Source organism: Culex pipiens, chromosome 3, assembly GCF_016801865.2.
Source record: "Culex pipiens pallens isolate TS chromosome 3, TS_CPP_V2, whole genome shotgun sequence".
NCBI lineage: Eukaryota > Metazoa > Arthropoda > Insecta > Diptera > Culicidae > Culex > Culex pipiens.
The window spans coordinates 169,054,169-169,068,503 of NC_068939.1; the positions used below are offsets into that span (position 1 = coordinate 169,054,169).

General features: G+C 45.5%; 2 protein-coding genes across 2 annotated transcripts; one reads left to right on the forward strand and one right to left on the reverse strand.

The window, feature by feature from the left end:
• Window positions 1–1,240: 1,240 nt before the first annotated feature.
• LOC120426337 (putative U5 small nuclear ribonucleoprotein 200 kDa helicase) lies at window positions 1,241–11,452 on the reverse strand. Its single transcript, XM_039591097.2, has 4 exons — window positions 11,286–11,452; window positions 5,535–11,155; window positions 4,942–5,467; window positions 1,241–1,931 (listed from the first exon to the last, which is right to left on the reverse strand). The coding sequence occupies exons 1-4, from the start codon at window positions 11,328–11,330 to the stop codon at window positions 1,689–1,691; spliced, it is 6,435 nt and encodes a 2,144-aa protein (XP_039447031.1). The 5' UTR covers window positions 11,331–11,452; the 3' UTR covers window positions 1,241–1,688.
• Window positions 11,453–11,532: 80 nt separating this feature from the next.
• On the forward strand, window positions 11,533–14,295 carry LOC120426334 (uncharacterized). The gene is made up of 4 exons (XM_039591094.2): window positions 11,533–11,763; window positions 13,420–13,844; window positions 13,904–14,057; window positions 14,127–14,295. Exons 1-4 carry the CDS (start codon window positions 11,637–11,639, stop codon window positions 14,234–14,236), a joined length of 816 nt encoding a protein of 271 aa, XP_039447028.1. The 5' UTR covers window positions 11,533–11,636; the 3' UTR covers window positions 14,237–14,295.
• Window positions 14,296–14,335: the final 40 nt, after the last annotated feature.

Consider the following 14,335-nt stretch of genomic DNA (forward strand, 5'->3'; position numbering starts at 1 on the left):
CTAAACTTTATAATTTTCAATAGCGACTTATGGGACCTCAAGACGGATCGAATGAGACCAAATCGGTTCAGCCAGTGCAAATTTTTTTGATCAACATCCCACCACACACACAGACATTTGCTCAGCTGGTGATACTGAGTCGATAGGTATACGTGAAGGTGGGTCTAGGAGGTCAAATTAAGAATTTCGTTTTTCGAGTGATTTTATAGCCTTTCCTCAGTAAGGTGAGGAAGGCAAAAAGGCTTGTTACAACAGTATCAATTGGTAAAAACGAATGGAAATGCATTGAGAGAAAATAGAATCTAAAGTTAGGTAAATCAAAATCAAATGATGGGTAATAAATAGAAGAATCAGTGAGGAAGTGAGGGTAGAGTAGAGCATAATAAAAATAGGAGATTGGTGGTAACTGAAAACGAAAAGAAGATAAACCCCGTTCTACGATGTTCAGGTACATCCACAACAGTTGACTCAACATGTTGCGAATCAAAACAATACCGTCTACAATCATAAATAACCTCCCTTTCCCACATTGACGCGCCCCTTTCTTCTAGTTCTGCTACCGAAACCCCCCAAAAGTGTACAAAAAATTAACTTTATGTATAGAGCGTGGTTTTCTTTCTGAGATACAACGGATTAAAAAAACAAACACGAAATTTGAGTTTTTGAAAGTCTCACAGTTTAAACTAAATCCTACAAATTAGCTTTTGGAAATTTACGGTTGATTGCTGGGTTGTCCATCTAGATAAGGATTTCTTTAATTCGGTTATCTTTTGTGTAATTTCAGCGAGGAATTTATTTCCGCCATGCTAAGCCTAAATATCAATAAAATTTTATTAGAAATACTTCGAATTTCACTTGTAAAATTCAATTGCCCTACTACCATAAAAATGTTCCACCCAATATCAATATCAATTACGACCCCAAGACAAGTGCATCTTTACATCAAGTATCAATTTCAGCTTTAATAAAATAACAATCCCCTTTGCCTCCTTCATGCGTCATTAAGTGGCGAATCCATCGCATTGCTGCCGGCTAATCCCATCGCGCCGAGAATCCACCGGCTGATTGTTATAATCCCGAAGCTCCTCGACTTGTTCAACCAACCGGCGCAGAAGATAGTGACATACACAATACCCTTACAATTCCCTCCAGACCTTAACAGTCGGCAAACCCGATAAGCTCGGCGCGGTGGCGTGATAGTGTCAAAACTCTACTGGGGATGACGGCGTTACGGAGGAGCAGAGATATTAAGAATTGAAATTGCAAACATCCCAAGAGGAAGGAAGAAAGAAAGCGCGCACACTCAAAAACTCGATCGCTTTGTCTGCTTATCAGGTTACCCCGCAATGATTGACTGTATCAATGTTCCGTTGGCACCTCTCGCGTGTCCAATTTCACTTGCTAACATTTAAAATTTTCGACCATCGAACTGCAATCGAGCGTGAAAAGAGCACCAAATTGAGCGCATTCAGGGCAGTGATATTGTTGAAAAGCCACCCCGGGAAGTTTTGCGGTTATCCGTGGTGGAGAGTTTATTTGTCTGCAGTGACTCCGGCAGACATCGATTATGCACGATGACAGCCCAACATCCGAGCCCGGATATCGGATATTAAATGTGTTGCTTAAAACAAGTACCTTATAATAATAGAAGTAAAGAGACTTGGTTATCCATACCCCGATCGTCGATCCTAATCCGACTCGCTCTCGCTCTCCGACTGGAAGTCACCGACGTTGATGTTGAACTTGTACTCCTGGTCGCAGCCCAGGTACGAGTCGCTCATGTAGTACAGCGTGTAGTCGTGGTGGCCCGGGCTGGGCGCCACAAAGTCCAGCTTGACCTTGGCCTTCTGCTGGAGCGTCAGCCGCTTGATCGAGAGCAGCGAGTTCGTCTTCGGGTCGCCGATCACCACCCACCAGCCTTCCTCGCGTTTCTGAAAAAAAAGGGGGAAGAGGAAATTGAAGACAAAACTAACAAGGGCAAAAAAAATATCCAAAACAACAGAATATCGGAACACTTCTTAGCATGGTTCCTCACAAAATATCATTGCTTTTATAAACAGGAACGTGAGCGGGAGATCCCCACATTTCTTCCTCTCTTGTAGATTCAGAAATGCATTGTTGAACCATCGTGCTCAAACACAATTCATTTCAACGAATCATCTTTGCGGTTAACTTTACGCAGTTTGCTTGGCCTACTGCCGACCTTTCAACCATTACTTTTTTTTTTTCAAATTCGATCGGTTCAATAACGAGTAATGCAGAAAAACGTAAAAAATCTCAATTTTGCTCTGGGCGGGAAGGGATTAAAAAAAATCCAAACTGTATTATACATTTAGAAATTTATGAATTTATTTAAATGCTTGACATTTTTTAAATGCATAAAATAATTTGTAAATTTTAAAATTCTAAAGTTCGAATACTTAAAAATTTAAAAAGTCTCACATTTATTTTGAATTAGAATTTGACATTTTTAAAAATTCTTTTTTTTTATTCCAGATTTTTTTTAATTCTGGAATTTTTAAACTTGAGAGGTTATTTTTTTATAAATCCGGGACCGGTTATTTGAGGGTAAGCGTGGTTGCCTCTCTGAGCTTTTTTTGGTGGTTTTGGGTTTGGTTAATTTTTTTTTTTAATTTTTTAAATTGGTATTTAGGCCGATGCAAATATTTAAAAAAGTTTTTGTCCCTCAGCCCTGGCCGAGGTCAAGGGGGGGGCAAAAAAATAAAAAAATATAAAAATTTAAATAACAACCCATAGTCTTCACATTTAAATGGAAAAAGTGTTTTATAATGCATTTTACACTAGTTCAGTTGTTGTGCAATCATTAGTTTTCAAAAAATCTAAGATCTGACAAAAACAAAAATTGTATCGAAAAAAAAAATTTTGCGTCGAAAATTTTCAAAAAATCTTAAGATTTTTTAATAAACCCAAACATGCTAAAAATGATTTTAAACGCAGGAGAATGTATTTTAATTTGATTTCAGTTGGTTGCACTTGAATTTTCATTGAAATTTTGAAGTTTATTGTAAAAATATTTTTTTGCCCCCTGATTTTTCGGGCCAATTTTGAAGGGGGGGTGACAAAAACTTTTAAAAATATTTGTACCAGCCTTAGTGATAAAAAATTAAATCTGTGATTATGAGAAAAAAACATTTTTATTTTTTTTATGTTTTTGAAATTTGTCTCGCTTAACGAGTTTTTTTTTTATTTTTTTATGTTTAATTTTGGTGATATTTTTTTAAGGCTTAGATTATTTTTTTAGAAATATAGATTATTTTAAACCACCGGCAGTCACGTACGTGTACTTTGTAGTTTGCACACTTTGTAAGGACACTTGTAAGAAACGCCGAAACACGCAACTTGCGGATTGCAATTGTACCAAACTCATTTAAGGTTAAGAAAATTTAAAATGTTTTTTTTTCATGATGCTCATGACCTTTTTTAATTCTTGAAGTTCTATTTTTTATAAATGATTTTTTTTTAAATTTGAAATGTTGGAATAAAAACATTTTTTTCAATATTTGAGTTTTTTGGTGGTTTTGGTTATGGTAGAAAAAAAGCTTTTTTTTAATTTTTAAAATTAGATTCTTTTAAAAAAATCTGTGATTATAAAAAAACTTTTTTTTTTATTTAATGTTTAACTACAGGAATAAAAAAAAACGTTTTTTTTTAATTTTTTAAGGTTTTTGAAATTTGTCAAGCTTTTTTAATATTTAATTACTTTTTTTATTTGGGGGTTTTGATTTCTTTTTTTAATTTTTAGAAATTCTGTATTAAAAAAATGTTATAATATATATTAAGATTCCTGGTTTTTTTTTTGAATTTTGCAAAATCTGGAGCAACACGAGAAAAGGGCGGATAAGCATTTTGACAGCTAGAACTATTGTGCAAATTCCGAGCCAACAGGTAACCTTTTCACAAAATTCGATGTGTTAAACAATAGCTGGCCTTCCCAGCAACCTTCTAACGGTGGGGGATTTGTTAAATAGTTACCCGTTGGCTCTGAATTTGCAAAATAGTTCTAGCTGTCAAAATGCTTATGCGCCCTTTTCAAATGTTGCTCCAGAAATTTTCTCGATCGTCGGTCGTAATTTGTCGATGATCTTAATTCGATCGTAAGTCAAGAAATTACGATAAAGTGCAAAGTTCTTACGATAAAGTGTTTAGTTCTTTTTTCTCTCTTTTTTTTAATTGTATGCAAATTCATGTCGTGGAACATAATGATTGCTGAGTTTTATTCAACTAACTTTATCTTCAGCCTAAGTAAAAAAAAATAAAAAAATAAAAAGCCGTTTGGACGCCGCAAATTTGATTTTCCGAGCGCTGCATCCACGGCAGTTGCTGGTATGGTTAATACCACAGTTGGCACACTTGATGCGCGATTTGGTATGCTTTGCGTTTCATCCAACCCCAAATTGTATGGACAAACAAAGTTTTCATAAATTAAAAAAAAAAAACAGATTTATCATTGGCAGAAGGAGTCTTAGTGACTTATAAAACACAAGAAATAAGTGACAAGTTTTCATCTCTTTTCACTAAACCAAATTGACATTCAACTGTAACCTGCATTGAAAAATAATCTATTCATAGGTCGTCTGTCACCTAAACAAGCCACCCGGACATAACCCATTATCAGCTTCAGAAAATCTGCGGAATTGTTATCAACTTTGAAAGGCTTAATATTTACGAACAAAAACTACAAAAATAAAACGAGCCAGCAAGCGCGCGCCTCGCCGATTGTTTGCCAGAACGCTAGAACTTGGTGCCGAATCCGCCCGCCGATGATGATAACGGGATCGGACCTGCCTCGTGCCAATCAAAAGCCATTGTTTACAAACAAGGTTGAATTCAGCGCGCAAAAACAGCAAAAAAAATCCCCACAATCGCCGAGTTTGAGTAGGAGTGTAGCTTGTTCCCGGCCGTCGTCCAGTGGAAACTTACCTGTGGGAAGAACGGCGCAATGACCGGTCCGGTGACGTCATCCTCCCGCTCCAGGTTGACCACCACGTTGACGGACGAGCCCGAGTGGATGCGGTCCTTGTCGACGACCTCGAACGTCATCTCGATGTTGGGGTAGCGGTTGCAGAACCGCGCCACGTCCGACATTTGCTGATCGTTGAGCTGCAGCAGCCGGATGCGGTCCTCGTCGTCCAGCTCCATGATGTCGAACACGGTTTCGATGTTCTTCTCCTGGCAGCGCTTCACGATGTCGGCGTTAAAGTGCGGCAGCTGCTTCAGGTACGAGTCCTTGCTCCACATGGCCTGCGTGACCATCTGGGCGAGTTCCATGGCGGCGACGGCCGGCGAGAGCCACCCGTTCGAGCTGAGCACGTCCACGCAAGCTTGGATGAGGCGGATCGCCTTGCCGAGGATCTGCTCGGTGTCGCCCTGGAGTTCGGCGCCGAGCTGGAGGCGGGAGAGGTGCGCCTGCAGCAGCAGGTTCGTCTTGATGTGGGGGTCGTTGTATCTGCGAGTGGGGTGAAGGAATGGTTAAAATTGATGTTCTTAAAGCAGATTGATATTCAAGAACTTACTTGGGAGCGGTTCCGTTCGGACCGGTCAGCTTGTTGGGCAACCGCGCGGCCAAACTCTTCAGAATGTTGTCCTCGTGGTGACGCACGACCACGTCCTCGTACTCGGCCGCCGACGAGATGATCTCCAGCAGGCCGCGGATCTTGGTCTTGGCGTTCAACGACAAGCTGAACAGCTCGATCGTGGTGTAGTTGATGTAGTAGTACGCCGCGATCATGCCCAGATTCAGCGGCAGCGTGTCCATCTCGTCCTCCACGCTGATGCACTTGGACTGCTCCAGGTCGGAGAGGGTCGACTCGACCAGTTCGGACAGGTGGTCGGACAAGTGTCGGTGGGTGACGCCCTGCAGGTTGTAGTAGTTGGGGTTCTGGGTGAGCCGCCGGTACAGGAACGTCCAGGTAAGGTAATCAACGGCGTCCTGCTTGTTTTCGATGGTTTTGGTGACGATCTCCGCGTTGAAGTGATCGTGCATACGATGATCCAGATGGCTCTCCACCGGTAGACTCTCGTTCAGGAACTTTTTGAAAAAGTCCTTCTTGGAGCTCTGACACATCAGCACGCACTTGGCGTCGTCATCCTCCAGCGGCCGGTTGGCCCGTCCCACCATCTGCATGACATCCGTGACCGGGTAGTCGTCGTACGAGTGACTCTTGCCGTTGTAGAACTGCGTGTCCATGATGATCACCAGGTAGGCGGAAATGTTCAAGCCCCAGCACAGATCCCGCGTGACGACGGCAATCTGCACGGCTCCGGAATCGAACAGCTGCTCCACGATGCGATGATCCGACGCCGTCAAGCCTTCATGGATGTACGCAACCCCTTGCGAGAGTGTCTCCTTCAGCGTTTTATCCGTCATGCGATCCAAGAACGGCTTAATGTCCTCCTCTTCCGCGTGGAAGAACCGGTTCGGCTGAGCTTCGGCCGCACAGTACGTCAAAATGTCAATTGCCGTCAGGCGAGCCAACTTCCTCGAGCTCACAAACACAATCACCGGTTTGTGCGGACTGAACTTGGTTACGGCGTTGTACACCGGCTTCGACATGGCCGCAATGCGCGACGCGTTGTGCGTAATGTTGAATCCCTGCACGTGCAGTTCCAGCGGGATTGGCCGCACGCTCGGGTGAAAGTTGAAGGTCGCATTCGCGTTACAACCCAGCCATTGAGCTACGTCCCGGGCGTCCGACAGCGATGCCGACAGGGCGATGATCCGGATCTGCTTTTCAATCTGCGAAGAAATGTACCGCATACGGGAGCAGACGACCTCCAACACAGGTCCTTCCTCACCGCCAATCAGCTGCAGCTCGTCCACAATAAACAGCTGGATGTTTTGGACGTTCTTCCTCTGCTTCCAACGACGAGACAGAATGTCCCACTTGTCTGCCGTGGTCACGATGATCTGTCCCTTGGCAATCAGCTTCAAGTCCGTTCCGGTTTCCCCCGTCAACTTGACCACCTTGCAGCCCAAGTTCTGGCCAAACTTCTGGTGCCAATCCATGAAGATCAGCTCGGCCAGCGCGTCCCTCGAGACCAAATAAACAACCCGACCGTGCGGATTCTGCTGCAACATCCGCAGCACGGCAAACTCCGCGATCGTCGTCTTGCCCGACCCCGTTGGCGCACCCACAAACACATTGTCCTCGCTGTTGTACACCGCGTTGAAGACCTGCGTCTGGATCGGATTGAACTGCGGGAACCGGTCCGCGTACAGCTCTTCGAAGCGTGGCTCGCGCAGCGCACTGATCGGCAGCGGCTGCAAATCGAGCAGCTCCGTCGGCGGCAGGTTCTTCTCCGGTAGAATCAGGTGGCGGAACGACACCGGCAGCTGCGTCTCGGCGCCAATCCACCGGTCGGACACGATGCGCAGGAAGTACTGCGGCGGCAACGGTTCAAACACCGGCACGAAGAACTTGACCAGGTGGTCGTCCTGGCAGTACTTGTACTTGAGCAGGAAGTACTCGTGGTGCAGAATCACCTCGGAGTCGACGTCCTCCACCAAAATCCAGAACGCCTCCGACTGGCCGTGAACCTTCTCGTCCCACTGGAAGTCCGGCGTGATGGTCAACTCGACGCGCAGCGTAGAACGCGTAATCGGTTGAATGTGCGTGGACAGCTCCAGCTTCGGGAACTGGTGCACGTACTTGTAGATGGTCTTGCCCAGCTTCGGCACGCGAATCAACTCTCCGATCTCGTTCGCCTCCAGATCGTACAGCCGCTCCCACGGGAAGTTCTTCTTCTCGATCTTCTTCACGATCTCCTCGGGCATCTTGCGGAACTGACGCAACGGGGACATGCTCTGCCACATGCGCCGATCGATCATCTTGCACAGCGTCAGACACTTGTCCGCCAGCTGGGCCCACTCGCGGTGCAGGACAATCTCGAAGATGGCACGCAGCAGACGGGACGCGGACTGGGTCACGTACACCATGTCGGCCATCAGGGCGAAGCCCTCGAGTTTGAGCTGGGAGATGTAGGCTTGCAGGAGGACGTTGACCTTGGCGCTGGGTTCCTCCATGCTTTCCTTGATCGGGATCGGGACGCGCTCCATCAGCTTTTGCAGCTCGAGTTTCTCCTCCTCGCGAACTGTGATGTTGCGGAACTCGCCGGACAGGGAAAACACGCGGAACAGTTCAATCTCGCTGAGGGTTGGCTTCAGCAGCTGGTTGTACGTGAGCATGGTGTCGTGCGTGCAGTAGTAGTGGGAGGCGATTCGACCGATTTCGGTGACCTGGAAGTGACCGCTTTTGCGGTCGTACTTGATGAGGCCGCTCTTCTCGAGGTGCAGGGCTGCTGTGTGGACCAGGTTGGCGCGGAAGTGCTCCAGCAGGGGGTCTTCCTTGATGGCGTCGTACGACACGCCGTACAGCGTCGGTTGGCGTAGCATCCGGATGTACAGGTACGTGTACCCGAGCCAGGTGACGGCGTCCTTGACGTTCTGGATCGTACCGAGCACGATTTCGGCGTTCAACATGTCGGGCATTTTGGAGATGAGCTGCGATTCGATGGGGAGTTGTTGGTTCAGCAGCGACAGGTAGAACTGCAGCTCGCTGTGGTTGGTGATGAGGATTCCCTCGCCTTTCGTGTCGTACTGGGGACGACCGGCACGACCCAACATCTGCAGCACGTCCAACGCGCCCAACTCGACCCAGCGTCCCTTTTCCGGGTTGTAAACCTGCGTTCCCTTGATGATGACGGTGTGCGCCGGGAGATTCACACCCCACGCAAGAGTGGCCGTCGAAACCAGCACCTGGATGTGCCGATCGGCGAACAGATCTTCAACCAGCGTACGATCAACTCGCGTCATCCCGGCGTGATGGATCGCAAACCCGTACGGAAGCAAATCCTTCAGCTCACCGTTCTTAACCTGCTCCGCTTCGGAGCGCAACACCTCCATACTGGCGGAACCTTCCCGCAAGAAGCTCCCGAGCGTGTCCTTCTCCAGGCACATGTCCCGGATGGCGCGCGCCGTCTTCCCCGTTTCCTTGCGCGAGTGCACAAACACCAGCACCTGGTTCTTGCCGGCGTGTTCCATCACCTTCTCGTACACGATGTCGTTCATGACCTGGAACCGCTTGAGCGCCTTCTTCTCCGTCACGCCAATGTACTGCTGCTCCAGGGCGACCGGCCGGTAGCTGTTGTCAAAGTAGAAGAGACCGGTTTCTGGTCGTACTCGCAGGAACGTCGCCACGTCTTGGTAGTTGGGGAGGGTGGCGGACAGTCCAACCAGACGAACGTCTTCCTGGGTGGTTTCAATGTTACGGATCGTTCGCGCGACCAGCGATTCCAGCACCGGACCACGCTCGTCGTGCAGCAGATGGATTTCGTCGATGATGACCAACCGAACCAGCTGGGTGTACGTCTTTTCGCCGCCCTTTCTCGTGATGATGTCCCACTTTTCCGGCGTGCAAACGATGACCTGCGTTGCGGCAATCTGCTCCCGACTGAGCTGGTGATCTCCGGTCAACTCGGACACGGTCAGATTGTACGTGGCGAGACGTTTGCCGAAGTTGCCGACCATTTCCTGTACGAGCGATCGCATCGGCGCAATGTAGATGATCTTGAACTCGTCCACGTTGATCGTTCCGTCGTCGTTGATGTGCTTGCCGATCTCGCGCATCATGGTGAGCAGGGCCACGTTCGTTTTACCGGCACCGGTCGGGGCGCACAGCAGTAGATTCTCATCGCTCTCGAGGGCCGTCTTGTACAGGCGACTCTGGATTCGGTTGAGCGTTTTGAAGCCGGCGAACACGGGCTGCACGTACTTGGGCAGCTTCTCGATGACCATCAGCTCCTCTTCCTCTTCGAAGGGTTTCGGCTTCAACGCCGGCACGTGCACTTCTTCGTAACCCTTGCGCTGTTTGCGGAAACTTCCATCAGGCAGTTGGCACCGCTTGTTGGCCATCAGGTGGGAGCCTTGGGTGAACGCGAGTTCATCCAATTCCAGCACGGTTCGACTGCCAGGAATTTGTCCCCCGATGCCCTCCATGTTGTCGTCGTCCTGTTCCTTCCGACGGCGTTGCATCTTGCTCTTTTCACTGTCGTAATCATCCACCTCCTGCTTTCCCGTGTCCAGCTGGCGCAAGATCTTCGCCAGAAACGGATCGGCCTTCATCTTCTCGCGAATCTTAACCCGCTCGCTTTCACTCTGCGATGAAGCCAGCATCGTACAGTACAGAATCATCTGCCGGTTCTTCTTGATCAACTTGAGAAAATCGAAACAGTCAAATCCAAGCAGGTTGACCAGCTGACTCTCGCACTCCCGATCGTCGGCAGCACTCTTGAAGATGTTCATCACCTCCGCAGCCTTCGCCTGGGACATGACCGAATCGTTGTAATACTTTCGAAGGGATCGCTGCAACCAGTACGCGTCAATGTCCCGCGGATCAAGCGCTTTCTCCTTCTTGCCTTCCTCGTTTCCACCGAGGTTTTCCGCGTGCAACATTCCGTCGTCACGCGCTTCTTCCCCCTCATCAAGCACGTCATCGTCCCGGATCTCCCCGTACTTATCCTCATCACTCTCCTCTTCCGACTCTTCAAACTGCACGTTGATGCCGTACGTCTCATCAATATGCTCGTCGGTGGTCACCCCAGCTCCCGCCCCCGCAGCGACTGCCGAATCCGTCCCAAAGTCGGTAATCTTCTTCCCCAGATTGACCAACAACGCGAACCGCTCATCCGTGACCGTCCCAAGCAGCCCATCAATCTCGCGCTTCCGCTCGCGATCCTTCAGCTTATCATTCTTCAGCACCGCCAAAATCTCATCGGCCGCCCCACACAGAATATCCCTCGGTTGATCTCCAATCGCTTCCTGAATAAAACTCAGCAAAACCTCATAAGTCTGGCGCGTTTCCTGCGTCTTCGGCCGGTACACAATCCCGACCATCTCATCAATCCCCTCCGACAGCAGCGTCGCGCCCTTCATGCTGTTAAAATCGTACTGCGCCTCGTCTCGCTTCTGCCGCTTGGCCTTCCGCTCCTCCGTCTTTTCCGGCTTGGTCCGCTGGTGCCGATCGCCCATCTTCGTCCCGTCCAACTTGCCCACCAGCGACAGCACCTCCCCGGTAGCCTCATCCCGCCGCGGACGCTCAATCAACCGCACATCCGCCTGCAGCACCAAGTTCGAGTTCTGCAAAAACAAACCAACAAGCCTGTTGTAAACAAAACGTTTTCGCTGCGTTGCTCGACCATCTTGAAAATTTAGGCCGCGGCGCGAGGTCGCGAAACAATCGCACTTTCCACCCCCGATTCCAACTTACCGCTTTGTACTCGTACTGCAGCTGCCGAGCTGCTGCGTCAGCCATGGTTTTGCACTATTTTCACCGGCTGAACGGGCAAAATTTACCTCAAAATTAAACTTTTTCTCGTGCTGCCGCAAAAATGATGTTCCAATCCGGCTTGTTTTTCACGCACGTTTGACAGCGAGCTGCGGCATCCGTCATCGACTGGGTCATTTTTGTTCGAGCACTGCTCGAAAAAGTCAAACAACTGTCAAAGCAAATCGAGCAGTTTCCGCAGTTTGTTGTGGTTGCCTTGTGCGGGAGGGCGAGTTTTGTGTTGTGGCGTAGAAAACGGGATAAAAGAGCCCCGGAAACGGAGACGCTTCCGGCATGAGTGTTGTCCAGTCGAACATCCGGAGCTTCAACATCTCGGACGATATCCGGATTGAGGTGAAAAAGTTTCGGACGGATGCGGGCATCGACGAGGTGGACATTGACGACGATGAGGATGATATTTGTAAGGGGCCTAATGCGAAATGTTATTAAATATTTATTTGTTGAGTTTTTTTTAAAGGACCAAACAACTTTTTTTTTCAAAACAAAAATTTGGAAATTAACATTTTCAAAAAATCTTAAAAAATTGATATTCAAATATTTTAAATTCTGTAAATAAAAAATCAGTAATGAAAAAAATCTAAAATTTCAAAATTAAAAAAACCCAAAATACAAAAATTTTAAATTAGAAACATTAAAATAACAAATAATAAAAAATATATTTTTTAATGTGAAATTTGAAGAATATATTTAAGAAGAAAATATTTAATTTTTAATTTTAACTGAATTTATGATTTTCCAATTTTTTTTTTCAAAACCTTAAACTTTTAAGATTTTCAATAGATTAATTTACGTGCGCATGTATTGCGTGTACTTACACGAAAAAGATTGAGGTTAAATTTTGTACCGGCCAGCCAAACAAAGGGTATGCTAGTGTGTGTGAGAACGGGCTTAGATAACTCTATGGACTACCGGCTTTGAGTGGTAGTAATGAAGGACGTATTAGACTACGACAAAGAAACTCGCATACAAACAAGCTTTTTGACAGTTTGGCAATTTTCCTGCTTTGTTTGTTTGCAGAAACGTCAGCCTGCATACATTTTTCTTTGTTTGTAAATTTGCCAGTTTAGCAAACTGTCAATATAAAAATGTGCGAGTGTGTTTGTTTGTTTGCCATAGTCTAATAGCTCCTTGAACACATTGTAGAAATTAGCAAAAAATGCTGGAATAGAAGTGCTCCATTGTTGAATTAAAAAATAAGGTCATTGCAAATTTTATTGATTTATTTATTTTTTTCAAAATTTGCCCAAAAAATCTGGGGGACACTTTTTTTAAATTTTCATTCAAAAACTAAAATCGATTGAAATCTATCACAGAACATTGTATAATGTTTATTCATCCATTTTTAATAAAATGTAGACTTTTTAAACTTGTAATAAATTTCGGATTTTGGATTGAAGACTTTTCAATCTTTTGACAAATTTTGAATTTTGGAAAAAGTTTTTACGGTTGAAAACGTAAAAACTGAGGATTTTTTTTCTTGAATACAATTTTGTTTTGCAATTTTTTGACAGTTTTGTAACTGCAATGATGTAAAGAGCATTTTGCAATACTTTTTGTTTCAATGTTTCGAAAATTAGGCTTGAATTTAGTTATTTTTTACCCCCTTGACAAAAACTTTAAGTTAAATTTGTACTAGCCTAACATTTCTAGTTTTTCAACATTGAAATTTTGAAGTTTTAAAGTATTTTTAATTTTAAAATGTTAGAAGTTTTTATTTTAAATGATAAATTCTTTTTCTTTTGATTATTTTTTTTAATATCAGAACAAAGCACCCGATTCTTGACCCGATTCGTGTGGTAAAAATGACAGATCTAGAGCTTCTATATTTTTTTTGATTTTTTTTTTGCAGTAATCACCACGTTACCTATCACTAAAATTCATAATATCATCGACAAGGGTCAAGAAAGAAGGAACGTTAGCGTGATAAAAAAAAAACAAATGATTTGTGTTTAAAATAATATTTGTTTTGAAAGTTTAATTCCTTCTTGCTGATTTCATGTTTCGAAACATAATTTGCATTATTCCAAACTCCATTCCTCAAACCTTTCCCATCTAGCCGTAATCCAGAAAATCCACAAAACCTTCGCCGACCCAAACGAGACGGACTTTGACCCGGAAACGCTCAAGTCCATAATCGCCCGGCTCGATGGCATCGAGAAGAAGCTGGAAAGCATCATATTCGTAAACGCACAGGTCGACAGCCTGACCGCGGTGCACATAAATGGACTTATCGGGCGTCAGTTTCTGGCTCAGCCGGCGGCGGCGGCGCCCGCACCGGCACTCGCCGAGGAACCGATGGTGCAGGACGACATGGTGGACGAAATCCAGCTCGAGATGGAGGAAGATGAAAACGACGATCTGATCGGGGAGTTTATCGAGCAGGACGAGCTGAAGCTGGTGGAGTTTCCCATCAACCGGGTTGACGATTTGAGGGAGCTGGAGGAATCGATTACCAGCGATCAGGAGTCTTTTGTTTCATTTGTGAGTGGGTTGTGGTGGTTTTAGAATGCTGATTTTTGATCTGGAATTTGTACAAATAGGTCAACTTCTTGAGCGCTACCATCCAGAAGCACAATCGAAGCTTGGAACCGATTTTGAGGGATTTTGTAACTGAAAGTCTAATCAACGAGCTGGGTTTCATCGATGGCGAAATCAACATGATGGCTTTCTACATCTTCAATCAGCTGCTGTATGGTAAGTTATTTGCGAATTTTACTTTTGCTGAATGTTTAGTAATTTAAATCAATTTTATTACCTTTGAAGATGTTTGGAAAACGGATTATTCCACTATGAACGACTACCGCAACCAGCTGAGGAGGATTGTGGCCCGAATCCAGAATAGAAACCGAGCAACACGAAGCAGATTACGATAAAATATTTATTATTTCAAAATATATTTTATGGATTAAAATTTTCTAGCTGTGAAATGAAATTCTGTTTTTGACACTTATTTGGCACTTATTTAATTGTTT